The sequence below is a fragment of the Siniperca chuatsi genome, linkage group LG13, assembly GCF_020085105.1.
Source record: "Siniperca chuatsi isolate FFG_IHB_CAS linkage group LG13, ASM2008510v1, whole genome shotgun sequence".
NCBI lineage: Eukaryota > Metazoa > Chordata > Actinopteri > Centrarchiformes > Sinipercidae > Siniperca > Siniperca chuatsi.
The window spans coordinates 10,947,306-10,975,292 of NC_058054.1; the positions used below are offsets into that span (position 1 = coordinate 10,947,306).

Consider the following 27,987-nt stretch of genomic DNA (forward strand, 5'->3'; position numbering starts at 1 on the left):
CACTTCGACTAATGTTCTGTCAACACTACACTAATGCTAACGCTAGCTAACGTCAACTTACTTACTGTAGCTGTCGCAATATAGGGCCCCTATAATTATTTAATGATGGGGAAAAAAGGGTTTCCTAAAGCTGGCTAGCCATATCCTAAGATTACCATGGATAACATTACATGAAACACCGCCACACAAAGTAACCTAAATCTATAGCTAATGTATATGTTGCAAAATTAATTCATTTATCATGAAAGATTCATCACTTGATATGACTGAGTCTGAGTCTCACTCCACTCGACCATGAAATATGCAGGTTGTGCAAAGAACTGGCAACCACTGGAAGGGAATGGGGGAGGGGGGGAGTGCATCATCTACTGGCTGGATGTTATCAATGTTATCAATAGCACCTTTGACAACCAGTCAGGGCAAAGCACAGTAGACAGAAATCATGGAATATGTTTTGAATATTATTGAGCCTGATGTCAGGTACAAACCTTTTAAACCTGTTAGATTAGGGTGGACTGTGGCAGCGCAAAAGCAATAATGATATGAATACAATTTGTAAACAGAGTCTACAGTAATTTAAAGTTTAGAACAAACATTAAAAAATAAAGTTGTAAAAGGTGAAAATCTAGTACCTTCCACCACAACTACAGGCTGCATGGATGGCCCTCCCTCTACAAAAACAAAAAGAACAAAAACTCACTACAAAATAATATAATTCACTACAAAAACATCCTGTGAAAAATAATGGTAAAGCAATTACAGATGGGTACAGTTTTATCATTTCACATCTTTGTCAACACTTTATCCACGACATCAAAAAATGAAACATACCTGCTGTTTTTATGTCTTTAATCTAATGTTGCCTGTGTGGCACCGACGTGTCTTCACATTGTGGCAGGTGGCACCGAGTAAAAAAGGGGAGGTGCATCTATTAGTGAGGTTTGCCAAAATAGGGCTATCTGCAGGAGGAACGCAGGTTGCAATGTTGGTTCAGGCCGGTGGAGTGAGGCAGGTGCACATCTCATTCCAGGCTGGCATGCAGGGGGGACAGGAATAACTGGTAGGCCGAAGGCTGTTTTCTGTGTAGTGTTACATGCTGTCGGGTTTAAATGTGTATGACATTTATTGTTTTCATGTATTTCAGACCAGCTTCCCTGCTGGGTTGAAGGCAGCTGTTAAATATTTGTTTCCCTGCAGAGCATCTTCTGTCTAGTCCACCCTGGCAAGTTACCGGTAACAGGCAAAAAGAAATGGAGGTGGACTAGTTTTTCTTTTTTTGAATAATTGTTATTTGTTTTGTTTGTTTCGTCAATCTGTTCGCTTCTCCCACTCACTAAATTGACTCCGGTCGAATCCCAGTCAGGCAATCAGGGCAGGCATTAGGTGTTACGTGTTTGTGAACAGTTTGCAGTGAAAATAATCACACGTGGAAACTTTGGAGTATGTTCACTTAGCGTGCAAGTGTGGACTGTGAGTAGGTTAAGGTGGGAATACATAAATTGTAAAACTGAATTCTTTACTAAAAAAACTCTTTACTCTTTGTTATTACTGTTACTGTTATTACTTATGCTATTGACATTTAGTAGGTGTAACACCATCTTTCACTCTTCTTTCCCATCTCTTTCCATTGTTAACTCAGTCAGACAGCAGATGTGGGAATCTGCTATATGATGGAAACATTATTGACTAATTGGCATGCTCACCGTGGACACGGAGCAGTGGTCCAGGGTCTCATCAGCAAAGAGCACAGTGTCTTTAATGAAAACAGCGCTGGCTCTCAGGACGAAGGAGGAGAACAGGTTGATGTGGATGTAGTTTCTGGTGCAGCGGAACTTTCTAAAAGAAGCCAAACCAGAGGGAGAGGAGGATAACATACACATATAAACAAACAGTGCTCTTATCTTTATAATCAGCATCTTAAAGTTGTTTTACGTCTTTGAAGACCCACTGGCAGGGAACAAATCGCGGGACACCGCCTCCACTGCTTCTCGCACGTCTAACTCACTAGCAAGTAGCTTGCTAGTTAGAAAACATTATGTAAATAAGCATCCTGCATCGTTCTCAAACTGTTTAGGTGACTTTGTGCACAGCAGCAATTTGTTTTTGTTTATACCTGTAATCTTGAAGGCAAGGGACAAATCAAAAAGAGGGAACCCAGAAAGTACAATAAAGATCTTTTCCTCCACAGACATTCATCTCCTGCAGGTAAAGACTAAACTTCCTGTCAATCACTTCTTCATTGTCTTTTTTCGGCAATCACTGCAGAACCTCCAGGTGAATTTCGCCTTCATTTGAGAATTCAAAATTCAAAAAAAGTTAGGCGACTTTTGACCACTAAAGGGGAAAAGACAATGTCAACAAACCCCTGATAAACCTTCATCTTAGCAATTAAACACCAACACATAAGTAAACAACTGCCTTCTCACCCAGCAGACGCAGAGCTACATGAGCATCCCATAGGAGATATGTTTCTATTAATTTGATTACAAGGTTTAGGTTTTATTTTTGTAGCCCTGGACATTGGTTCTATCAGTTATGATAACATTGTACTCACCATCACAAGTCATTGCTGAGATCTTGGGCCTGTTTTTAGCGGGTACATTACTAAAGACAGGTCCAACAGGAAAACAAACACTCAATCAGTCAGACAATCATACAGGTTGTAAATAAGCCATCACTTTTGCCAGATTAGCTATATTATGTGGAGATAAAACCGAAAGTAAGCTAATAATCAGCAAGTTCAGTAGATCAAAGTTGGAAGTCAGGCTGTAAACTGGGATGGATGTTTACTACAGACAGTTGGCTTTGTTTTCTCTTCAAAAAAAGGGTTTATTCATAACCTGTCTGATTGCTCATGCTTGTTGCCATATTGGTCCTATTTTTAGCAATGATGCCGTGTTTCAAGATCTCAGTTATTTTTGTTAGTACATTGTTGTCATAACCAATAGAAGCAATGGCCAGATATACCAAAATAAAACCCAACTTTTCCTATAATAAACTGTAGTTTTGCTTTATGTCTGATTTTAACTCTCCTTTTAGGTCTATATTGATCTCTACCAAATTCTGAGAAAAATATGAGTCTTTAATTTATGTTCACCTTTATTCACCACACACTTGTTTACTTTATCACGTTGTCATTTAATCCAGGGAAGGTAGCATATAGTCAGCTTGTTTGCTGATAATGGCTGCACCTAGTTTTATCTTATAAGTTAATGAGAGTGGCAAGACTCGACGTTACAGGGCATGTGTAGGCAGGAAAACCACAAAAATTAGTTAAAAGCTGCTAAAAGCTACAAAAAGCGTCAAAATGAATTTTCTGTGAGTTTGTCGCTTTAAGACCCTTTTACATTATGCAATTATTTGATTGACTGTTGATGGCAAAAAAACTGGTTTAAGCAGGTTTAAATTTTGTCCAACTGCAATTTGAACATTTTAAGAGTTTCCTATGTATGTAGAGTATTATCCACTGAACAGCTTCTTAGGCATTTATGCTTCATGAACAACTCACATATATAAATCAATATTTCATGAGAAAATCAGAAGAAGAAGACAAACAACTACATGAATTTTATGTAAAATGATTCCCAAGCCTCTATATAACAAAGGCTTGACTGGGCCTTTATTGTCATTGATCATCTGAATGTCTGGATATTTGCTTTCTGTTGGAATTATAAGTAATTTGAAACATGTTTCAAGTTACAGTGTCGTCTCTAAACGCTCCCGTCTAGGATCTTAACTACATAAATGTTAGGTGAGTGAGCATCGTAGTTGTTGTCCCTTTTGTTGCCCTCTGTTTGTGTGTGTATTTAGGACAGTGTGTGCTGTTGTGGTCTTACCTGAAGGCTGTAAACACCACTATGGCTGTAATGAGGGAGATGAGCGAGGTGGCATAGCCCACAGTGTAAACCTGTCTGAACGTAGAGAGGTAATTCGTCTGGAGAGAGCGAAGTCAGAGTCAGAGAGTGGGAAAAAAGACAGTGTGAGTAAATTGTGATGCTGTCGAATGAGAAATGGCTTGATGAGTGAAATGTCACACAAAATGTCTGAAACTGTGGATCTGACTGGGTTCGATATAACTACAGGTGTGCTTTCATTATTATAATCAATCAATAAAACTTTGGAAGTGGGAAACTGATGAGAAGTTCAACACAGTTATACCAAAACATCAAAATTCATTGTCTGAAAAAAACCTTTTCTTTAATCCAGACTGTCATCACCAGAAAAATGTCTATATAAGTCGTTTGTGCAAGCAAACGACCCATGTTTACGTTTATTGTAGGATGAGGCCTCTAGTGGTCGTGGTAATTATGACAGGAGCAAACCAGGAAGTCATGTGATGTAGTATAAAGAGCTAGAAAGCCGCTTATGGAGGTTGTGGGGTGGATGGATGGGACAAACAAACAAAAGACCTTCACCAAGAAGACTGGGTGTCCCGTGTGTAATCAAAAATGAAAGTTGACTTATTTAAAGTTTTAAGTTACATAATGTTACGTACGTGACTTACATAACTTACGTTAGTTGCGTAATTTATGTAACATACTTATTTTAACCCAAACCATGATCTTTTCCTAAACCTAACCAAACTGCAACGTTTCACGTTATACACGTGTTTAACATCACATGACTTATGTCACATGATTTACGTAATGCATGCTTGCAGCCTGTTCTCACCTTACAGCCCGTCTTCAACTGCCACCGGTAGGGTCGATAATTTAGGAAACGCTCCTGTGGGTCGTATTAGAGGGTAAGAACAAACAACCTATGTGGTTGTATGGGTTGGAGGACTTTAATCGTACTGTAATTTGTTTTACAGTATTGTATCAAACTAATTTAAGACTGTTACTTCGCCATAATTGTTTACATTTATTCTTGAAACAAAATAGAAATAGAACATTTCAAGAAAAATGGACAGACCCTCAATCCCAAAATTGTGTGGTCTTTGATGTTTCACGGTAAAAGTGGCTCTCCTACTGACTGTGTCCTGCCAGTGTGGCTCCCAGGGGGAAAATAGTAAAGACCACTGCACTAAACTTTCAAGTACGTCTGAACTGAAAAGGAAACAGCGAGGAGTGGAAAGGAAGCAGAAACAATACGAATAGGCTTAAAAGATTGGCATGAGTACAACAACAAGTCTGTATACCTCAGATTCAGGCTCGCTGTCATCACTGAAAGCACACGCCTCCACGTAGGGTGGATACATTTCTGACCAGCCAGCAACAGTACAGTTCCTGTAAACAAACCCTGATATGGGAGCAGACAGCAGAAATTCAAATTGGTTTCAAGTGATTCAACCATTGCAAAGATTTTCACAATACATCATACAATCTATTTAGAAGCTCAACCAATTTGTTATTCTTAAATTTCTTATTAATCTTCTCTGTGGCTTCTTTTGTCTAAACTTGAACTTCTTGGAACATATACTTTAAATTAACCGTGCTGTGAAATGCTGCAAAATGCAAGTAGGAAAGAAATTTTGAAAGCTCAGGTTGAGTTCCCGAGTTCCTAAAAAGGTTCCAGGGTTCTTCAAAATGTTTTGTTCAGTGAAAAAGGTCAATAAGTTTGTTCCCTTTCAGTCAATTGACTCGGCACAATGCAAATATATATCCCATATGTGTTGTGTCTCGTCCCTCTGCTTCTGGCAACCAAAGATATAGTCATAACATTTAATTTGTCTGTTTCGCATTATTCTGATACACCAAAGCATAAAACCACTACACTGCACTGAATTGTCTTGAATCCTCTTTAGGATTAGCAAGTCCAGAAGGGAAAGAGCCTACAATGTTTAATCTCCCACAGTTTAAACCTGTAATAACTGATTTTTTTGGCCACTTGGGGGCAGCATAAACAAGCTGTAAACACAACATTGACACAATATCACCTTTAGTTGATATGGGGAACTTTTTAGCAAACAGTTATGTTTTATAGATCCAGCATTTAGGATGTTTCTTGCCAACTGATGAATCTAAGTCCAATATTCACTCTCTGTTTTTGGTCTCTACCAATTCCTGAGGGAAATATCTGGCTCTTTAGCTGCTAAATGCTCCACTATGTTCGCCAGCTAGTCACTAACTGTGTCTGTCCGCTGTTTGGTACTGAGCAGATGAGCATACAGTGGGTTTCTAGAGCATTTTCGCTAAAAACTGCTGCCTGCTGCGGCCGAAAACAACTCTATGAGAGTGGTGAGAGTGAACCAAAACAGTAAAGTTACAGCCAGACAGCTGAACAATGAGCTGAAACTCGTTATAAAGCAGTAGGTGCATAACTATGAGCACCTCTTTCACATTGCCACATTGTTTCCCATTGTCATTTGATACATATTACAACCGCTTTAAAAATCATTTGAGAATTTTAATTTTTAACCAAAAGCTTTTATGCCAAAGCCAATGCCACAATTGTAGCCTATAATATTACAACGTTTTGTTGTGTGTGCCTGCCACATAGCCTCACAATCTTTATGGACCAATCACCAATTACATTTATTCTGGTTAGTAACAGACTGTATTATTGAATTTACTACATTAAAACCCTGTGATAGTCTTATTTGAACATCATTGAGAACTGTTTATGTCTTAAAATCTTGTAGCCACTAACATTGTGCAACAACACTGGAAACATCATCTTAACCCCCCCCCAAAAAAGTTCATCTTGCTGCTTCAAACTGCCTTATTTTCAGTATTACAGTGATTTTTCTAAGTTTATGTTCTTGTGCGTAAGAAATGCTGTTAGCCTGGCTTATAAAATCTGAATGATCTGCAATACTGTGTATGTGAGAGCATCTGTGCATGTATGTGTATTTGTATTTTTTCACACAATCAAGTATCTCATATTCTGAATTACATACTGCAGCCACACTGTTCTGGAAAGTTGTCATTCCTGTGCACTTGAAAATTAGCACATTTGGGCCGCTACACAAAGATTTCCTCTCTTAGACCATTTCACTCCATTAGCGCTTTCAGTCTCAATACATTTGATGCTTTCATGTCCTTGTTCAAGTCTACTGACATTTAACTCCTAGTTAACGTCCATTTGGAAACAGCAGGTGTCTGGAGAAAATGGCAGCTGGATCGTTCCCTGCACTGCTGTGTTTGTGGGATCTAAATGTGTTTGCCACAGGTAGCGCATGCAAACATTAGCTGGACTGTTTGAACAAAGACACACAGGAATGCATGTGGGGTTTTCTCTATTCCATTTGAGCTGAGCAAACAGGAACTAATGCTGCCAACTGCACTGCTGAAAGCAAAGACTCTGGTATGTTTGAGTGATCTGCAATTCAGATTATAATGAGGAGGAAAGAACATTATTCCTTAATGATCATGACCTTACATCTCTTAATGATGCTATCATAATGGCAGTCCTATCAAGACAACGGAGTACAAACAGTTGTATTATTATTTACAATGTCTGTCCGCCTTTAGACTGGAAGACAAAGGTTTCCATATTTTAAAAATGTACTAGCTGTCCTATAAACACTCATTTACAGATGCAAAGTATTAATAATTGATTCAAAATGACTTATTACATAACACTTCTTTATTTAGTAACAGTTAAATGATTTGTTAAAGAGTGAATAAACACCAAAATATATGTTTGCTCTAAGTAACTGTTTCAGAAAGGATATTAACTTTAAATATAAAACCTCTTAAACTGGACAACACTTTTAATTAAATGACTTTATTATTAAAACTTTAGAATATGTCTCTTTTGGTGTCATCAGCGCTATCTTTCTGGAAACTCAAACAGCCTGAGAGGATGTGTGTGACATGTGAACCCTGCAGACAAGATTTCACGTCATTTCTTCTGCCAGAAACTTCCCAGAGAATATATATTCTTGCCAACAAACATACATGAATATTTCATGCTGCGCTCCTTCATCAGAGTGACTCCAGCTTGCATTAGCATGGCAGATTATACAGTACAGATAAATATACTTAGTCCTGGTGCGACAGCAGAGCATGGGACTTCTACATTACCATCTGTATTTTAACTGTTCTATTGACTAGATGAAAGGAACTGAGGTATTCTTTTCTGAGTTGAGATTGGGGTTGACATAGAAACCAACCTTGATTGCTGGAGAAATGCTGGAAGACTTCAGAGCAGGATACGTTGACCACCTGCCCGACTTCAGCTCTCAGCCAGCATCCGATGTCGTCCCACTCTGTGTTACATCCTACAAACACAGACAGAGGGAGGAGCAGGGTCAGTCAATGAGAAATTCTTAACAAAAGGTTACGTTATGCTGAGGTGGAAAAGTTGGTGTCTCAATAAAAGCAAGATGTGACGAAGTGCAATGGAAACAGACTTAGAAAATATATCATGACCTACATGAAGCATGTGACTTAAACATCCACTGAAGCTTCTGCTCCACTGAAGAGAAAAAAATGTCGGCAGACAAAAACATCAGATCTGTGTGGAGCGATGAGGAGACTGTAACCATCCTCAAAGAAATACTTGAAACAAACATAATGCCATATTTCCATCACATTTTCTACATTGTTTTCCATCGTTTGATCTTTTAATTACATCATCTCGTTGCATCCTCTTCTTCTGCAATGGTATAATGGCACCCGACTGGACAGTTAGCGCCACCAACTGTTTGTCTTGATAAACCATCTCATAATATTCGCATAACAGTAGTGGAAGGAAACGCACATTCATTTGCATTTTTTTTGCAGATTTTCGGGCTACATTTGGATGTAAACCTGACTATTCACATCTTTCAACCTACCTGTCAGCGACAGAGGGTAATGTTACTTTTAACAGTCAGCCTCTTAAAGCTGCATTAAGTGGTTTTTGACCACTAGAGACAGACTAGAAACAAATTCAAAGATACATATCCCTGATGTCAATTTAGCTATAAGAGACATGTTTCTAGCCAATTGACTAATTAAGTCTTTAAGGTCTGTATTGATCCTCATCAACTCCTGACAAAAATACCTGAGTCTTAAGCATGCCATGCTCAATTTTCTTCACCGCACACTTGTTTGCTTTGTCTCTTTGCTGCTTCTGACCATGTTTGCTGAAAACAGTTGCTCATCATTTTATATGACCTGTTCATGAGAATGCTAAGACTAAACCATGCGATTTATGTGCGACCAGAAAACCACAACAGTGAGGTAAAAACTGCTAATAGCTGCAGTGTTGATTTAGACATACAGCACAATGTCATTTTGATTAATTGTAAATATCAAAAATATGGGTTAAGGCGGGTTGAAGTGTCATTTTGTCCAACTTCATCTGCAAGTTTAACAATGTAAGAGGTTAAAAGTAAAAAAATATCCACTACACAACTTCTTGGGCTTCTTATGCCTCATGAACAATTCACATATACTTCATATTTAAATCAATGTTTCAGAAGACAAAGAAGACAAACAACTGCATGAATTAGCATGTGTATGATGATTCATAAGCCTCTATATTACAAAGACTGTATTGGGACTCTACAGATCAAACAGTCCATCATTTCGATATCTTGATATTTGTGCCTGTTAAGATGTAGCACTGAGAATCATATCAGAGCTGAGATACTCATCTCCACCAAATATCCTCTGAATTCCTTGTGATTTTGATCAGTATAACCAGGCCTCTATATCCCCTCAGGCTTTGTTAAGGGTGATGTCACTTCCCCAAGCTACATATGTGTCAGGAAACTTGATTTCTGACCACATTTCATTGTCTACAAAGAATGGATGTGAATCATTTGTTATTCGGATGACCTTGTAGTTATTCAAGATATTTGTGTGTTTTCCTCTCAGCAGTGCTACCAGTTCATAATAGCCACACAGTAGTGGTGAGGGAGTGTTACCACTTGAAAAATACATTATTATTATTATTATTTACTCTTTCAAGAAATTATGCAAACAGTCTGCTTGCATAATTTCTTGTGCTTAGCTTCTTTCATATTTAAGTCCTATAGATTTTATGCTTTCTGTCAGTCCTGTGTCATCACATTAATATCAGTTGATTAATTCTTTCTGCAGGACTGAAGCTGCCACACACATTTCTTCAGAAGACAACGAGAGACATTATCCAATTCTTTTGGTTCTTCAGGGCCCAGACTTTGAAGCTTATGGGAAGCTTATTCTGTTGTGAGTCCTGAAATGCTTTTCTGTTTTCTGAAATGTCGTTTTGTTTTGTTGTCTATGAATAGCAATGTTGGTCTGTCAGTCAGTCAGTCCACCACTTGGGTCCCTGACACAAATATCTTGACAGCTGTTGGTTGGATTGCCATAAAATTTGTTCAGACATTCGTGGTCCCCAGAGGATGAATCTTAATGACTTTGGTGATCTTCTGACTTTTCCTCTAGCGCCACCATGTGGTTGACATTTGTGGTTTTGAGTGAAATGTCTTGACAACTATTGGATGGATTTTCATGAAATTAGTTTCAGACATTCATGTCCCACTCAGGATGAACTGTAAAAACTGCGGTGATCCTCTGATTTTGCATCTAGAGCCATCATCAGGTCAAAAATGTAAATTGTCCAATACTTTGATTTATGTACAAATGCACTGATATGAATGAATGACATTCTCATCAGCCTCAGCTGTACTTTGTGTTTAGTGCTATTAAGCAAATGTTAGCATGCTAACATGTTAAACTAAAATTGTCAAAATGCTAAGCATTATACCTGCTAAACATCAACATGTTGCATTGTCATTGTAAGCATGTTTAACTGAAATGCTAGCATGGCTGTAGACTTGTTTGAAATGTTTGTGTGCAAGTGTGTGGCTTTTTAAATATTTTCAGTTTTGTCCATCAGGACAACCCCTGGATGATCAAAATGATATTTTCTGCTTACAATGGGGAGCACCCAGTTTATGCATTATATATATTATGTTATGTAAGCAGCTTAAACAGACGATTGCTTTTCTTACAGTATACATTACTGTGTGCCTGTAAATGTATCCAAATATCACAAAATAAAAGAAGATCCAGCATTATTTATGCATCAGTCAAATGCTTCAGCTTTGTACAGCGTTCTTAACATGCTCTATGAATTTAAAAATGTCCTGCACTCCAGCAAAAGAATGATTGAGTTTCTCACAGCATCACATACTTCCTGCTGTTATTTTTATTGAGAAGGGACTTGAAAAATTTCCGCCCACCTCAGACATTCATCGGTGCAAATTTACAGACACCAACCACAGAAACTACAGTACATACAGGTGATCTAATTACCTAGTCACATACTTCTTCTCATGTAATTAAAAGAGGATATTTCTATTAATCCTGGACTAATAAATCTATATCAGTGCATAAAACCAGCTGACAGGTTTCATCCACAGTCCAGCAGAACGGGGCTTGCCTCGTCTTGTTTCTGTAAACGGACTGCGGTAAAAGCTTTTGCACAATGTCACACACGCCAGGTTTTTCCATCCACTGTCCCACATTTTCCAGATGCTAGATAAACCTGGGATTACTTACCGGTATATAATGGACTAATTCACATATCAATGTAGACATGGTCTCAGGAGGCACGTTTGACAGGAGTGAACAAATGAATGGACAGAGTAACTCCACTCTGATACATATTTATCATTGTGCTGAGCATAGTGTGTGCAAATATCTGCAGCCATCTCCATCCACAGCGGGTAAATGTCAACAGCAATGATGAATTTTTTGAAAAAAAGGCAACACAAGGAGTTTTTTCATTTATCCCCAAGGCTGAAGTGAGACCAAAATAAATGTCAAATACATTTTCAGCCAGAAATCTCTTCTGTGAAAAAAGTTTAAACTCCTCAGGCACTAGAAGTTTCGAGGAACACAAAAATGTTTCAAAGGGCTGGGAGTGATTTCTAACTAAAACATAAACACAGTCTGCCTGCATGTAAAATTAGGATTCTCAGTCTTCACTCAGCAGGATGTCGGTAAACCACATTTTATGCTGAGGCTGTTATTTATCTCATCATGTTTATTTATCCATACATTTTACATGTTGCGGGCATGAAAGTGGCAGTATTACATGGTTTATTTGTGTGAGGAAGAAAAAAGATCAATAAGTTAAGTCGCTTTCTTGTTGTTTTTATGTTTACAGTTTTTATGATATCATATGTAGTGTTGGGTGAGAGCCAAGATGTCATGGTTTTCGGTTTGTGTTCTGTTATTTCCTGTTTTATTTTGGTAAGAGTTCTCCCTCTTGTGTAGTTTTACTTCCTGCGTGTGATTAGTTTGCTTGCCCTTATTGGTTCCACCTGTGTCTCATTGTCTCCCCTACCTGTGTATTTAGTCTGTGTTCTTCCTTTGTTTTGTGTCAGATTGCTGTTGTATTTGTGTTAAGCGGTCTCACCCTAATTGTCTGTGTTTTGGATTTGTGCTCGGTTTCTTGTGGACCTAGTTTATGGAATTTGCCGGCTCGGTTTTTGTACTTGTTTGCCTCTTTTGGACTGCTACCTGGTTGTGACGACTACCTGCCTGTAACCCGCATAAGCCTTGTACATTTCATTACAAAACTGTTTAACTTAACCTGCTCTGCCTGCTGTCTCTGTTTTGGTCCTCTCCCAGTTTCTCAGCTTGACACTTAAACGTGACACTATATTAAAAATGAATATAAAATGAAATGCAAATCTATATTTTTCAAGCCATGCTAACAGCATGGCTATGGATGGAAATATGGGCCGAACATTTTGATTTATGACCAATTACCTGCAAAACTGACATTACTGTCAGCTTCAGCTGTACTTCATGTTTTTTGCTAATTAGCAAATGTTGTTGCATGCTACAATAATAAAGTAAGATGGTGAATATGGTAAACATCATCTAAGTCATTAAGATTCATCCTCTGGGCACATGAATGTCTGCAAATAAATTCATGTTAATCTCTCAGCTGTTGAAATATTTCAGTCTGGACCAAACTGGTGGCCCAACAGACCATCCATAGTGCCACACAGCTAGTTTAGCTAAAAGTCAAGAAGATGTTGCTCTAAAAAGACAATTTGCTTTATAAGAATTTGAAAGTATTATCCTTATCAAAACAAATGTTGTATTGTTTAAATGAATGCAATTTCACACTGGGCCTATTCTTCAATTGCCTATCCTTAAATAAATTTAAAACTGATCAGAGTCTGTACGGTGGCGTGCACTCCAGGTAATTTGAGACAGAGCAGTGATTTACAGGCTGCAATCTGTCTGGGTGAAATATCCATTCTTCTCTTGGTGCCTTTATTTCATTTTGTACAAAGTGTTTCTAATCAATTATCCACTCTTTCCCTATCTCTCAAAACTGACCACTTGCATCCAATCAGGTGGTCTGATGAAAATTGTCTCCTCCAACCTGAGAAATGATAGAGGGGCAGCGGTGTGCTTTTTTTTTTTTTTTTTTTTTTTTTCCCCACAGGACCTGGGAGTTGGATGATTGGACGTCACAGCTCCTCTGTTGCTGTCAGGCTGAATCAAACTGATATTCCTGAAGCCAAGGATCCAGGAGGGGCAGAGGGGTTGTTGAAATGCACTTTCAGGTCTCAGGTCTGTCATTTTTCATTGAGTGTTTACTGAATGAGTTGTCTCAGGGGTGGTGCTATGAATTGTGGGGCTTTTACACAGCAGGTTAATCGAGCACATCACAACTTCATATTTTATACTTGTTTAATTATCTAACATTGGCTAAACGGGTACACATGTACTCTTTACTATGTAAAGATGGATTCTTAGAGGTTAGTTACACAAAATGTGGCGCTTTTGTTTTTCTCCTGGCATTTTTAGATGCAAAGCCTCTCTAAGCTGCAGCTTAAACTCACTCACAGGATTACGATTAGCTAGATGTGCTCCAGTGCGTTGTTTGCAGTCACGCTCAAAATTCTGAATGAGAAGTAAAAGGCAGAATGGACAAGATGGAGAAAAGTCAATAACTGTGCTAGTTGTTTACTCATTGTAAGTGCTGTTGCCTGAGATGCATGATTTTATATTTTATGTAAAGTTGAAATTTAAATTTGATGTATAACGGGTAAAAACTGAAGATGTGCAACTGAACAGGCTGTAGCTGCAAGTGATTTAGTAAATTTACTTTCACATTTGTCCAGCAACCAATGTTCTGTTTGTAGTACCACTGACAGAATTAGTGCCCAAGCAACGCCTGTTTCCAAGAACCAACCTCTGTTGTTGTGAAGAGAGCTACATTCACTGTGCCATCCCAGTCAACATGTAATCACCCAATTCATTAACTTATGGCTAAATTTATTTGAGGTCACAATGACCTTTTGAGTCAAAAGTGTCATTCAGGGTCTGACCAACTGAAATATGGTTACAATCTGTTCATGAATTATGATAATGATGGCAAAAAAAGGGGGGGTTTCCAGCATATGTCAGTGAAGTTGACCTTTGGGGTAAAAAATGTCATCACTTCATCATTGTATCCCATTTTTTAAAAAAAGTAATAATAATAATCTGTTAAATTGTCATAATTACTACATCAGTTCTTGAATTATGGCCAAAAACATGTTTTGAGGTCAATGACTTTAACCTTTAGCCCCCAAATTCGAATCAGCTCTCGCTGCCGCAAGGCATAAAAACATTATGCAAATATGCTGTTCATCTCTCTTCTTAAATTCTTGCAAAAACATCTTAACTCCAGGTACATCAGGTGTCATCCTACAGGTTTAACACTACTAAGATGACTTGTCAGTTGTAATTCTGTGTACTGAAGATGGCTCAAGATAATTTTTCTTAACTATTTGCTTTAAAAACAGTGTCTCAAACATGAATTGCCATTGTATACAGTACAAACTCCACTGATGTCAAAATGATATTGCCCACTGACCAAATGTACATAAGGTCATAATGACATGTACTACTAATATAATGCATTAATGGCTGTGAAGGCCCATTTTATAGTCCATAGTATTTCTAACACAGCACCTGTGCATAGTAAGACTTTTTCTCAGTCTTGTACACTGATGAAGTGAACTTAAGGTCAGTATGACATCTACAATTTTATACTACATTAAAGTCTATGGAGGCCCATTCAATTTCTAACTGAGCACCTGCATACAGTACAAACTCCACTGGTATTTCAAAATAACTGTACTTAAGCAGATTATGATGGCATGCATAAATTGCATAAGGGTAATACTCCCCAGAAATGCTTCTCTAGTATTTAAATGTTTATTTTGTTCAGATCTTATGAAACACATGATCACTTAATCTCTTTCTACACCTAAATAAAACATGCTTAACAGTATCATTAAAAATGAAGTCAACATGGAAGTGCCAAAAACTGCAGTCCCTCATATGCCGACTTGAGGCTAGCTCCAAAAGCAATTCCATCTCAACAGAGCTCGATGTTAAAATGCCAAACTTCACAGCCTGGTACAAAACGGTTTTGGTCTCGGTTTAGCTAATGTCCCCCTTCATGACAACTGTGGAGAGGGGGTGAATTTTTTTTTATTTTTTTTTTTTTTTTTTTAAATAACTCACCTGTTATGTGAAAGTTATGCATACTTAAGTACGTGGCCACTTTGGGTGACAGGTGGGTGCCCCTCACAGGTGGCTGGTTTCAGCCTGCTAAATATAAAGATTTCCTCTCTATTGTGGGCTTCCATCCATGATTAGCCACAACTAATCACACTAAAAACAATGCCTTTCAAACCAGTCCCTGTCAAGTGCATCTTGTTGTAAGGAGTGGAAATCCATTGTGGATAAGACGATTAAAATTGACAGTGAAGTACAGCCTTGAAAATAAAGGATGTGCTTACAAGCTTGCAGTTAATGATCTGAAAAGGTACAGTTTCTTTATACAGTGACTAAATAGCTGTGCTGAGATAATTGGTATTAGGGATTAAGAAATTTTATTCTCCAATATTGTGGTTTCTTATTTCATTCTGGGTAATGCCAGAATTGGATGTTGGCCTCAAAATTTTAGATTTGGTGAGAGGGCAAACATCATAAGCATGTTACATGTGGGAGGATGATCTTCAGGTTTACACAGATGGGTAGAATCCTAATAGAAAAACAGAGGCATCTATTCAAGAGAAGAAACGGCTTCCATATAGTATTTCAGGTTTCACGACAGAGACAGTGTCATGTTTATAGGCACTTTGGTGGGTGGAACAAACAAAACCAAACAGCAGTGTTGATTGTACAGATGCTGTTGAATTATTGGCACTGAAGGACAGGACAGCTGATTTAATTACTGAACTTCAGGTGTTGCTTTATAAAATAAATCTATCTGGCAGGTTCTAGGGTTGGATTTAGGTCATGTTGGAGTAAATGACAACAAAGCAGCGGATTAATTAATTTAAGGTAGAAAGTTGTAGCTTCATCAGAAAGGTCTGATTTTAAGGTGGAAGAGGAAGTGGGACAAAATGTGAAACACACACCAGCCCAGTTACATAGTGTTGCATTATTTGCCATCAATGGACACCCGTAGCACACAATGGACGCTCCACACAGACAGGAAAAGTACTAAAGGTACAGTGGCCACGACACCATTTTGGCAAGTGAATGTGTTAAAATTGCTGCTTTTCTGGAGAGTTGACGCACACTGACATTAAACATTAGGACAGCAGCATATCCTGACAGGTTTGTTGGCTCAAATAGAAAATAATGGATGTGGGTGTTTTGAAGCTGTCAGTGTGGGTTGCCATTAATTTTACATGACAAGCTGGTTTTGGATGGTTTTCTCCCAGTTTGTTACTTGACATGAGCAATATTAAAATGACGTTATGAGGAAGGTTTTGTTCTTTCTCCCATTGGGGCTGGATGGCAGCAAAATGCTGATTTAGCATCTACTTGAAATGAAGATGATGATTTAGCTTTTTAGCAAAGTTGGTCTGCTGATCGGTCAGTCAAACACTTTGGTCCAGACTGAAACAACTATTGGATGAATTGTCATGAAATTTGCTGCACACATTCAGGATGAATTGTATTTACTTTGTAAAATCCTCTGATTTTTAATCTAGCGCTGTTATCAGGTCAAAAGTTTAATTTGTCCTATGTTTTGGTTTATGACTAAATACCTTTTTAAAACTAATGACATTCAACCTAGTTGTACTTTGTGTTTAGTGCTATTTGGTAAATGTTAGCATGCTAACACGGTAAACAGTGAACACGGTAAACCTGCTAAACATCATTATCTTAAGGCGGCAGTAAACTCCGCCAGAACTGCTTGTCGGATGGTCAGGTCGCAACAGGTCGGGTCCTTTACACTGTATCTGAACCGAAGTTTATATCTAGGTTGTTTACTTCAATCTGTTTGTTGGATTGCTTTACAGATTAGACTGCTTCCAAGTGTGAATAAAAATTTTACTGTCTGTCAAGCGGTGGAATAATATTCCCATAAGGGAGTTCCCGCTCCTAAATGCTTAAATTCAGATCTCTGGATTTGAGTCATACAGACACTGAGAGTGACAACTGTGATGTGCTGATTATGAAAAGATTTCATTTTTAGTCTGAGATTAGAGGCGCCAAAGAAAGAGGCACAATTATATGATCTATGTTAAAAGAAACATTTGTCCTCATTCATCCACGTAACAAAAGTCATAGTGAGTGTAGCAAAAACCATTAATTATGGAAACTAACACTGTTTCACTGGGACTAATAATCACAGGGGGGATTTTGAACTACCATGTGGGGAAAACCATAATGTTATATTCCCTGGTGTGTCTAACTGTCGAGTTCACAATTAACAGTCTTGTCAAGAGGCTGATGATTGATTTCAAACATTTCCTTTCAGATCATCCAAAAGGTTTTGTCACCCACTGAGCAGGGCTCTATTCATAGGCCTTTATATACAGACAGCTATAGAGGAAGCTATACATTTAGGCACTTAAATGTCACCTCATTTAGGATTAACAATGACATGTGAAATTACTTTGGACACCGAGTGAGTGCTTCCAGAGCACCGCTGAGGGAGGAACTGGATGACACCCTCATCTATTAAGCAGCATGCTTTTAGTTGGCTGCTCGTGGGATTTAAGGTTTTAATGGAATTAAAATTTTGTTATTTAATGTACATCTGGGTATTGGTTTTTTTGGGGGGGGGAGGCAGAAAGAATAACGTTGTTTTTTTTTTTTTTTTTTTTTGGCTAAATATGACCAGTTTTCAACAGCTTTATATTCAAACTATTTCTATTTTGCCAAAAAGTGATCAGTGCTTAAAGAGAATTAGGCTATATTATCTCAATCCATCCAATAGTGAGATATTTCACTTAAAACCACAAATGTGAACCTCATGGTGGCGCTAGATGAGTGTCAGGGGATCACTAAAATCACGAGGATTCAACTACTCGGCACCGTAAATGTCTGCACCAAATTTCATGGCAACCCATCCAACAGTTGAGTTATGTCAGTCTGGACCAAACAAAATAATCCTTAGTTGGCTAACTGGCTGATGTTTGCCAATGGCAACACGTTTCACAGCAGTATACAACATATGAGGTCTACTTGTGCCCATTACCACCAGGAGTCAGTCACTGATGACACTCATGATTATTTCACAAAGGTGAAATTTGAACTCTGCATGACTCTCCAACTCGGCATGATTTCATGTCACCTGCATGGTTGGCATCACACTGATGGACACACAAACACACCTACTTCGACAGAGAAATTCATCAGCAGACATTAATCTGCGTAATGAGCAGCGGAGGACAAGTTTGCACCAAAGTGTTGTGTCGTTCCGGCATTCAGACTCATCAGGGGTAATTAAGATCAAATTAGTCTGGAAATGTTAAAGTTCATCACTCTCGTGGAGGGGAGTTGCCAGAATATAATGAAGTCAATGAGTCAGATTGGAGGGACAGGCAGGTGAAGCCTCACCAGGAGGAAGAACAGGTGTCAGTGTGGGTTTTAGATCAGTATGATGATTACATGGTGTAATAACACCGTGTCCACACGCATTACAGATTTCATTCATTCTCTGCATTCTGTCTTTTCAAAATAAGACAAGAAGAAAGAAATTAAAGTGAATTAAAGGAGTGTCACACAGTTGTTCTGCTGCTACAAGTGCAGTAACTTAATTTTTAAGCTGCTATCACAAAACACCCACCACCCGACAGTGGTGGAAGAAGTATTCAGGTCCTTTACTTAAGTAAAAGTAGCAAAATAACAGTATAAAAGTCCTTCGTTCAAAATTGTACCTAAGTGCAGTACTTAAGTAAAGGTACTTAAATACTTTCTACCACTGCCACTCCATTTGTGATGAGTCATCACAAAATATTTATTTTCCAAGAAGATAAAAACGAGGGATTTTGATTTTTAAAAATCACATTTTGAGTATTTTTGTATTTATTTATTATTATTATTTATATATATATATATATATATATATATATATATATATAGATATATAGATAGATAGATAGATAGATAGATATATATATATATATATATATATATATATATATATTTTAATAATAATAAAAAAATTTAAACATGTAACAAGATATAAAAACAGATGATTAGAATTTGGAAAATGTATTTTTTATTTCGCTGTGTCTTTAAAACATGTCTGGAGGGGAACTTTGTCCATATATTAACAAATGTGTATTGTATTGTGCTGTATCTGTTTTGTAAAATGCTGCATCTTATGGTCTCGATTCATATTTATAAGTCTTTTCTGCTGGTATTTCTATCGCAGTTAAAGGCAGTTAACCTTTCGCCACCCACTGATCCACCTCCAGTTCACCGGCGCTGCATGTAAAACTTTGCTCGTGCTTTGAAAAGTTACATGAATATCAACACCTAATACATGTATGTATAGGTTTAGAGTCTTGGTCACTGGGGTCATTTAAAAGTAGAGCTGAAACAATTTGTTGTCAAATCAGTTTTGATCAACAAAAAATTAATCAGCAACTATTTTGATAATTGATTGATCTTTTCAAGCAAAAATGTCACAACATTCACTGGTTCCAGCTGCCCAAATGTAAGGATTTGCTGCTTTTCTTTGACATATATGATAGTTCAGTGAATATTTGAGGATTTTTGACTGTTGGTCAGACAAAACAAATAATTTGAAGACGTCACCTTGGGCTCTGAGAAATTTTGATGGACATTTTTCAAAATATACTGACATAGACAATTCGACTTTTCAGTTGATTGAGAAAATAATGGGCACATTAAGTGACAGTAAAATCAATCATAGGTTGCAGCCCTACCATCTTGTACAAGAAATCCACTTACAATGCAGATAAAGACAGATTATACAACTGAAGCCTAAAAACATGGAAGGTTAAAGGTACACAATTAAATCACTGTAATCAATTTAATTTGACTGCATTTTGACCTCTGAGAGCCATTGAAGTCACTAAGTCTTAATTTTTGTGTGTGTGTGTTCATGAGGTTCATCACATGAATAAAGCTGCAAACTTTGCTCCCAGTGCCACAAATATCACAGAGAATAAAAATGTTCAGCTAACAGAAATAAAACACAGTTCCTACAGAAAGTTTAACCTACATCATTCAGCTTCCTGGGTGTGTATAATGTGCTGGTTTCATCTCTTGATTTCTGCCTGTGTTTTACTCCCCAGCACATCTCAAAACTCTTCCTTTTTTTAGTTTAGCCCACATTCCTGTCTATTAAAAAACATCTCGCAGTGCGCCACTCTTTTCCCAGTTACCTCTGTAAGTGTGTGTGTGTTTGTGTGCAGAAAACACAAAGCAGCAGCATCTCACATGAACCCACCGCTGTGGTCGGTCTGGTTTTGCGCTTCACTTCTCCTGGTCTGGCTACAAACCTCCCGAGCCCGCAGGTGCTGGGAGACGATGGCGCAGTCCGGATGAATCGCTTCAGCCTGAAAATACAGACAACTTAGTTATCTACAGTGAAGCAGACACATGCACCACAAGCCGATGCTCTTCGCTGGTTGCTTGCAGCGATGGAGGAAAAACGTGGAAATTATCAGGAGCAGGTGTATTTGTATATGTATCGAGAAATTAGTTTTTATATGTCCCCTTTTTGTCATAAAATCTCCTAAATAAAGATAAATATAAACATTTTAAATGCCCCTGCTAATTAAAAATGTGATTTTGCCCTCAGAATAATATTATTCATAAGAGTTAAAGTCATTTCTTATTAACATGCCTTTTCCAAATTCATGCTCAAACCTTGCAGACTACAAGATAACATCTGGACCAGTCATACCTCTTTTTTTCTGTGTTTTCCCTGTTGATTTTGTCTTTGATTGATACCAGATGGATGGCTGTGAAGGGTGCAGGTCGCCAGCCTAGATAACCACTAATTAGTGCCAGCGGCTTAATGAGGACATTTGCTGTCCAAGTGTTGCGTGTGTGCTCCAAACAGCCAAAGAAGGACAGAGATAATAATAGTAGGCTAATAGCATCGCAATAAAGATGTCATTAGGCTATAATTAAGTAGATCGTTTCTTAATTAGTAGTTGTTTCGCTTTTAAAATGCAAAAGGTTCTTCAGCTGCACTTTGATCTGCTTTTATTCACTTCATGGATGAGCGTATTTTGGCCCAGATAGGAATATAATGATAAAGAAATATAAACATGCAACTCACTATAGGCCTGTACCACAGATGAAGGTAAAAGATGAGGAGTATGAATTTCTGCTGTCGTCCTGGCAGCCTCTTACAAAACATTTCCATTTTCTTATCTGTCTTCTTTAGATCCCGCATCGGACGATGATGATGTGAGCGTAAATCCAGGTTATTTGTTCCTCTGTGCCTCTTAAAGACTCACTTCTTTATAGCCTCGGTATGAAAATGTAATCTGTCAACCTAAAATAGATGAATCCCCATTCTCCCCTCGAGCTGCAAAACTTGCGGGAGTGGAGAGCTGCTGTCTCACATCTGCTCTCTCTCTCTCTCTCTCTCTCTCTCTCTCTCTCTCTCTCTCTCTCTCTCAATTCAGTGGGCTTTGTTGGCACGGGAAACAGATGTTAACATTGCCATTGTGGCATGTTGATACATATTGGGCAGCAAGATCTGCCCTTTCTCCTTCTCCTAGGAGTATTTTTAATTTTGAGAGCTCATTTAACTTTTTGAAATCTGAGATTACAGAGTTGAACTTGTTAAAGTAAATGTTTCTTATTTCATTGGATGTTATACATTGTGGGAGGAAGTGCATCTCTGTCTCAACCTCACCTGTTGAACAGTGACCACTCTTAATTGCATTTAGAGCTCTTTTAGTGCATTCACTGCCATGTTGAAACTCCCTGATGCTGTTATGGTTATACCAAGGTGGGTATAACTCATACTGTGTTCAATGATATGATTATTAATGGTAAACTGGTATTTGTTCTCCTGGCATCTGGGGCGTTTAGAAAAATCTACTATCTACTCTGTCCAGGAGAACAAGGTCATCAGCATAAAACAGAGACTTCACCTCTCTAACTAGGAGCGAGAGGCCTGGAGCAGCACACTGATCCAACTGCAGCAAGTTCATTTATATACACATTAAATAAAGTCGGGCTTAAATCGCAGCCCTGACAAACACCTCTTCTCTGGGTGAACGATTCAGTTTGTTTGTCTCCAATTTTAACAGCACACCTATTTTTCAAATACTTTGATGTAACCAGATCATACATTTTGCCCCCTATACCACAATGTAGAAGTCTGTAATAGAGCCCTTCATGCCAAATAGAGTCGAAAGCTTTCTTGAAGTCAATAAAACAAGCGAATATCTTACCATTTTTTGTTTGGTGAACATGTTTGTTAATTAAAGTGTGAAGGGTGTTTTGGGAGGAAGCCAATTTGATTTTTACTCAAGATGGAGCGTTTGTCAAGGAAATCTAGTCTTAGTATTTAGAATACATTCTCTCTCTCTCTCTCTCTCTCTCTCTCTCTCTCTCTCTCTCTCTCTCTCTCTCTCTTAGGGAAGAGCAAAATCCAGTGAATGAATATCTCATTTCATTCAGAGATCTGGCAGTGGGGATGCGTGATAAGACAAACAGCCAATGGCCTCATTTAAAGTCACAAAATGTATTTTGCAAATGTTAATGACTGCCAGATGACCACTGTATATGTCTCACATAAAACCTTTATTTGTACACTGCCTGATAGGCAAACAATTTAATATTTAACGGGATATTTGTTCATTATTATCACATTTACATTTGTCTGACAGCTTTCGTTATTTTTCAGATTACGATTTTTCAGACCCTTCCTGTCCATTGAAAACCACGTATCTCCAAATTTGAACATTTTTAATTTTAATTTTTCTTATAAACTGACGGATGAAGTGTTCTTTTATGGGTACATTTAAAGTTCATTTACTTAACTGCTGTACTTAAGTACAGTTTTGACACCACATTTTACTCCACTACATTTATCTGTAAACTACAGTTACTAGTTACTGTGCAGATCAAGACTTTACATACAAAACATATGATCAGTTTATCAAATACGATGCATTGTTGTAGATTAAACTACCAAACAGTGTATAAAGAAATTATCCCGCCTTCACCTGCACCATCAAAATGCTTCTTACCATTAGAAAGGGGGCCCTTCTGATGCCTAACGTGTACTTTTACTTATGCTTTACGTAGCCTACGTTTTGCTAATAATACTTCTCTTAAGTAGGATTTTCAATGCAGGGAGTTGGAGTATTTTTACACTGTTGTATTGGTACTTTTACTTAAGTAAAGGATCTGAATATTTCTTCCACCACTGATCATTACATGGTGTCTGTTAACAAGGCTGGATTACCAACCGGGCAAAGCAGGTAACTGCCAAGCCCCAGCTTTGCTGCACGTAAGTTGGTTTTAGTATTTGATTAACTGGAAATTTGTTAGCGAATTTGCACCACTAAAATATCAGCTAGAGCTGAAATGATAACTTGAATAATTGATTAGTCAATGACAGAAAAATAATCTCCCACTATTTTGACAATCAATTAACTATCATGTCAAGCCAAAATGGCAAACATTTGTAAGTTCAAGCTTCTTAAAATGTGAGAATTAGCTCCTTACATTATAGTAAACTAATTATCTCTTGCTTTTGGACTTTTGGTCAGATAAAAGAAGCAATTTGAAGTAGAGCTGCAACAATGATTGATCAATAAGTTGATCGAAAGAAAATGAGTCAATAATCAATTAATGTTATACTCCGTAATGTTCAGGACCCAAAAGCAGGACTCAGACAAAGTCTTTTAGATAGTTCAAATGGATTTATTCACAAGGTGGGGAACAGATGAGTCTCACGGTGGAGCAGGGCAGGCAGGCCGGCTGATAATGGCACTGGACGAGACAGGCAGGCGGGCAGAGAACACAGGTGAGTGTGAACCTGAGACACAGGGAGAACACAGGTTAGTCCGAATACAACTAGTCACGAGTAACAACAATTAGGAGATTTGGCCGTGCGTCTGTACCACATTGGCAAACAGAACAATCTGGCTGGACTGGAGAGGAGAGCCGGGGTCTTATACTGTAGCAGCTGGATGACTGGATGAGTGTGCAGGTGAATTGGCGGCAAAAGCTTGACGAATGAATGAGGCGGAATGCCACGCCCAGACAAGGACACACACACACTCACAGAGAGAGAGAGAACAAACAGGGGACAAACAGGAAGCACCAGGAAGGGGAGAGAACAACTGGAGACACTAGGAATGAGGGAGAGGCAGAGCCGGACCATGATAATTAATTGTTAAGTATATATTTTTCATTATGATGGTTCCAGGTTTTCAAATGTGAGAATTCACCGCTTTTCTTTATCTTACATCATAGTGAATTGAATATTTTTGGCTTTTGGATTTGTTGATTGGACAAAACAAGACATGGTGTCACCTTGTGCTCCTGGATATTGTGATGGGCATTTTTACTGACGACACGATTAATCAATTAATAAAGCATATAAAAAAATCAGCAGATCGGTCCATAATAGAAATAATCGATAGTTGCAGCCCTAATATCAGCAAATGCCTTATTGGCTAACTTTGTAGCCATGTGTTAAAGAGAGCTCTTCTGTCAAAATCTAGTTTTAAGAGCTTTACTATTTTATATTGTGTGTTTATATTGTGTTCACATGATGCATATTCCTTACAAAGTTGTGTTTAATCAAATTACCACAAACATATATTAAAGGTTCTGTATATGAGATTTTGAACATTAATATAGCAGTAAACAACTATTTGCTATGTAAAGATCTAGTGGAGTAATCCTGAGCAGAGGATGACATCACACTCCCTCCAAGTGTGTCTTCATCCGGGCTTCTCTGCTCTTTGTTTTGGTAGCTGGTGCGGCTGCGCGTGCATGTTGGTGCATGTGAGTCCCACTGTGTGAAACTGTTGGCTTTGAGGAGGTTGGTTCTTTTCTCATCTAACGCGGTGAATAAAGGATTTATTACGACCAAACCACAGTTGGTGATTGTTGGAACAGACTAAGGGGTCCATTGTAGCCTCAGCGAGGCACAATGTGGGACTAGAATCCCAGTCTCCAGCACCATAGGTCAGCTAAAGCCCCACATTGGGCAATCTTTCATCATCATACTTAAGGAAAAGTATATGAGTATTATCGGCAAAGTAGTAGTATCAAAAGTAAAACTACTCATTCTACAGTAAAATAGTCCCTGTCAGTGTTTCACTATTATATCTGATGTTTTTGGATTAATATTACTGTTGCATTAATGTGTATGTTGCATTTTACTGCTGAGTAAAAAGTACAATATTTACCTCTGAAATGTAGTGTAGAAGAAGTAGAAGTATCAAGTAGCAAGTACCTCAAATTTGTACTTAAATACAGTACTTGAGTAAATGTACTTAGTTACATTCCACCACTGGGCATGTTATGAAAGGATAGTTTTGGTTTTCTTTGCCTGAGTAGGTAGCCTGCTGTCAGTAATTGGTTATTCGAAAACACACTAGCTAAAAGGTGGGTTATGACTGGAAAGACGGTGGTTAAAATCTGTTACCACTTTGGTATCTTTGAACAAAGATTAGATTTTGCTCCACTGGAGCTGGTTTATGGTCATGGTAATTTACAAATGGGGCCATGTCAGGCAGTATCCAGGTGTTAATGTGGAGCAGGCCAGTGCTAAAAAAAGCTTAATCCTTCCCTACAGAATAGGTTCCCAAGAACAAGAACACAGGATTCAACCTTCAACTACTCATCTGGAGCTACTTGGTGATTCATTTACAGGAACATTTTACAGGTCAGGTGTTCAACTAAAGCTCCTCGCAAACAGTCGGAGAATACGATTGTGCTTGTCACTCTCCAGGTGTGAATCTGTGTCCCTCAGTGTGAAACATGGTGTCCCAGCAGCTTCAATGATAATTGAAAACAAACCTCTTGGTATACAAGGTAGCATGTTATCAGGTTTCGGTCATCACTGTAGCATGGGCTTTCCATAAAGATAATCCTGAAAACCTATACCTAAAACACCAAGACCCATTCACAAACACAGGTTAACAAAAGGTTTGTGTGATACCACGGACACCTGTTGGCTAATGGCTTATATTTCAAACATATTGGTTGTTTGCATTTAAACAAGGCTTTGCATTGCCTGTTTGATCACCGGTTTCAATTTTGTGGAGCAGGGAGGTGAGTGTTGAGAGTGTTTGATCCCCATAAGAGCTAATGTATCCTATTCAAGCTTGTGTTTTCACAAGCTACTAGAACCAATTGTACTGTAAGCATAGTAACACTGAAGTTGGGAAAAGCACGTCAGATGAAGCCAGTGATTGATACATGGGCTGCAATTAACGATTATTTTCATTATCGATTAATCTACTGATCATTTTTTTTATTCACATTCTTGACATTCATTTGGTGTACAGAATGTCAACAAATAGCAAACAAATGACACCGAAAGATATTCAGTTTCACTATCATAGAAGACTACAAAAACCCAGAAAAATTCACATTTGTTTTGCGTCTCTGTGGTCAGTTTGCATCTGTTTGTAGTGATTGTGCATCTCTTTGTAGTTGTTTCTTCTTTTGCGTGTCTTTGCAGTTGTTTGGGGCCTGTTTGTGGTCGTTTTGAGTCTCTTTGCTGTCCATTTGCATCTCTCTGTGGTCGTTTTGTGTGTTTTTGTAGTCCTTTTGTGTGTCATTGTGGTCGTTTTGCATCTCTTTGTAGTTAAGTAATACAAAACTCTAGCTCTTTTTAAACTTACATGTCTGATTGATTGTTAATAATATGTGTATCCTTAGCCGTTTTGAATGTCATGTGCACATCGTTTTGTACAACTAACAATACATTTGTGACAGTTTTAAGGTAAATCTTGAGTTTGTGTCGAACCGGCTCCATTTCTAATCCAGTGATTTTAAGTGTGCGCTCTGTACTCTAAACTGAAGAGATGAGTGACTTTTGAAATACAGTGAAGTTTAAACGTTACTATTTTAGTGATTTGTAATTAGTCGATAGACAGAAAATTAGTCTGCAACTATTTTAATAATTGATTAATCGTTTTAGTCATTTTTCAAGCAAAAACTGCCAAATATTCTCTGATTTCAGCTTCTCCAGTCTGGGGATTTGCTGCTTTTTTGCAACAATTTGTAGATGTCTTCTTGGATTCTGGGAAACTGATGGATATCTGATATTTTATAGATTAAGCAATAAATAGATTGACAGATTAATTGATAATGAAAATAATCAAGACCTCAAGGCAGTAATTCTACAAGGTGCAGTTCTGACTGCAAGCAAGATCAGTGTTGTAGCACATATCCCACTAAATTATGCAAACACAACATTTTTACAGGATGAAAATAAAGTGTCATAGCTGTGTGTTTGCCCTCCCATTCATATTCTTCTCCCTGAAGGCTCAACACAGGTTGCAACATGTTTTTTCTTGTTGCCCTTGTTTTCCCAGAGCAGGCCTTATCAGTGCTACAGGACAAATAGATAGTGAAAGGCCTTGCTTAAAGAGGAATGCCACCCAATTTCAAAAAGCACATGTATTATTCTTGAGGCTCAGCCTACAGGTCAGACAATACTTGTAAATGTGTGCCCTCTTTTCCTAAAACCTGAAGCTAAAGCTGATGTGTAAAATGTGCGTTTGTTTAAAAATTAATAGGACACTCACTTTGCTTATGTTTAAATTCTGGTTCATATCGGTTAGCAATGCTTGATTATGAACTTTATTTGGTTTGACAACAC

At 38.0% G+C, this 27,987-nt stretch overlaps 1 protein-coding gene and 1 long non-coding RNA gene across 3 annotated transcripts in view; one reads left to right on the forward strand and one right to left on the reverse strand.

Annotated features, from left to right (window-relative positions):
- The window catches only part of ghrhra (growth hormone releasing hormone receptor a), a 34,983-nt gene extending 13,290 nt beyond the window's left edge, over positions 1-21,693 (reverse strand). For both annotated transcript variants that reach the window (XR_006380382.1, XM_044218854.1), the window contains exons 1-6: positions 21,454-21,693; positions 20,614-20,722; positions 8,060-8,167; positions 5,141-5,241; positions 3,837-3,934; positions 1,704-1,836 (exon numbers count right to left, since the gene is read on the reverse strand). Coding sequence is in view for 1 of the 2 variants with exons in the window: in XM_044218854.1 (XP_044074789.1) it covers positions 1,704-1,836; positions 3,837-3,934; positions 5,141-5,241; positions 8,060-8,167; positions 20,614-20,722; positions 21,454-21,570 (666 nt within the window). In the remaining variant the exon portion in view is untranslated. The remainder of the gene's footprint in view (positions 1-1,703; positions 1,837-3,836; positions 3,935-5,140; positions 5,242-8,059; positions 8,168-20,613; positions 20,723-21,453) is intronic.
- LOC122886534 lies at positions 1,030-14,275 on the forward strand. Its single transcript, XR_006380383.1, has 3 exons — positions 1,030-1,060; positions 9,978-10,085; positions 13,333-14,275. It is a non-coding gene; the product is annotated as an uncharacterized LOC122886534 (long non-coding RNA).
- Positions 21,694-27,987: the final 6,294 nt, after the last annotated feature.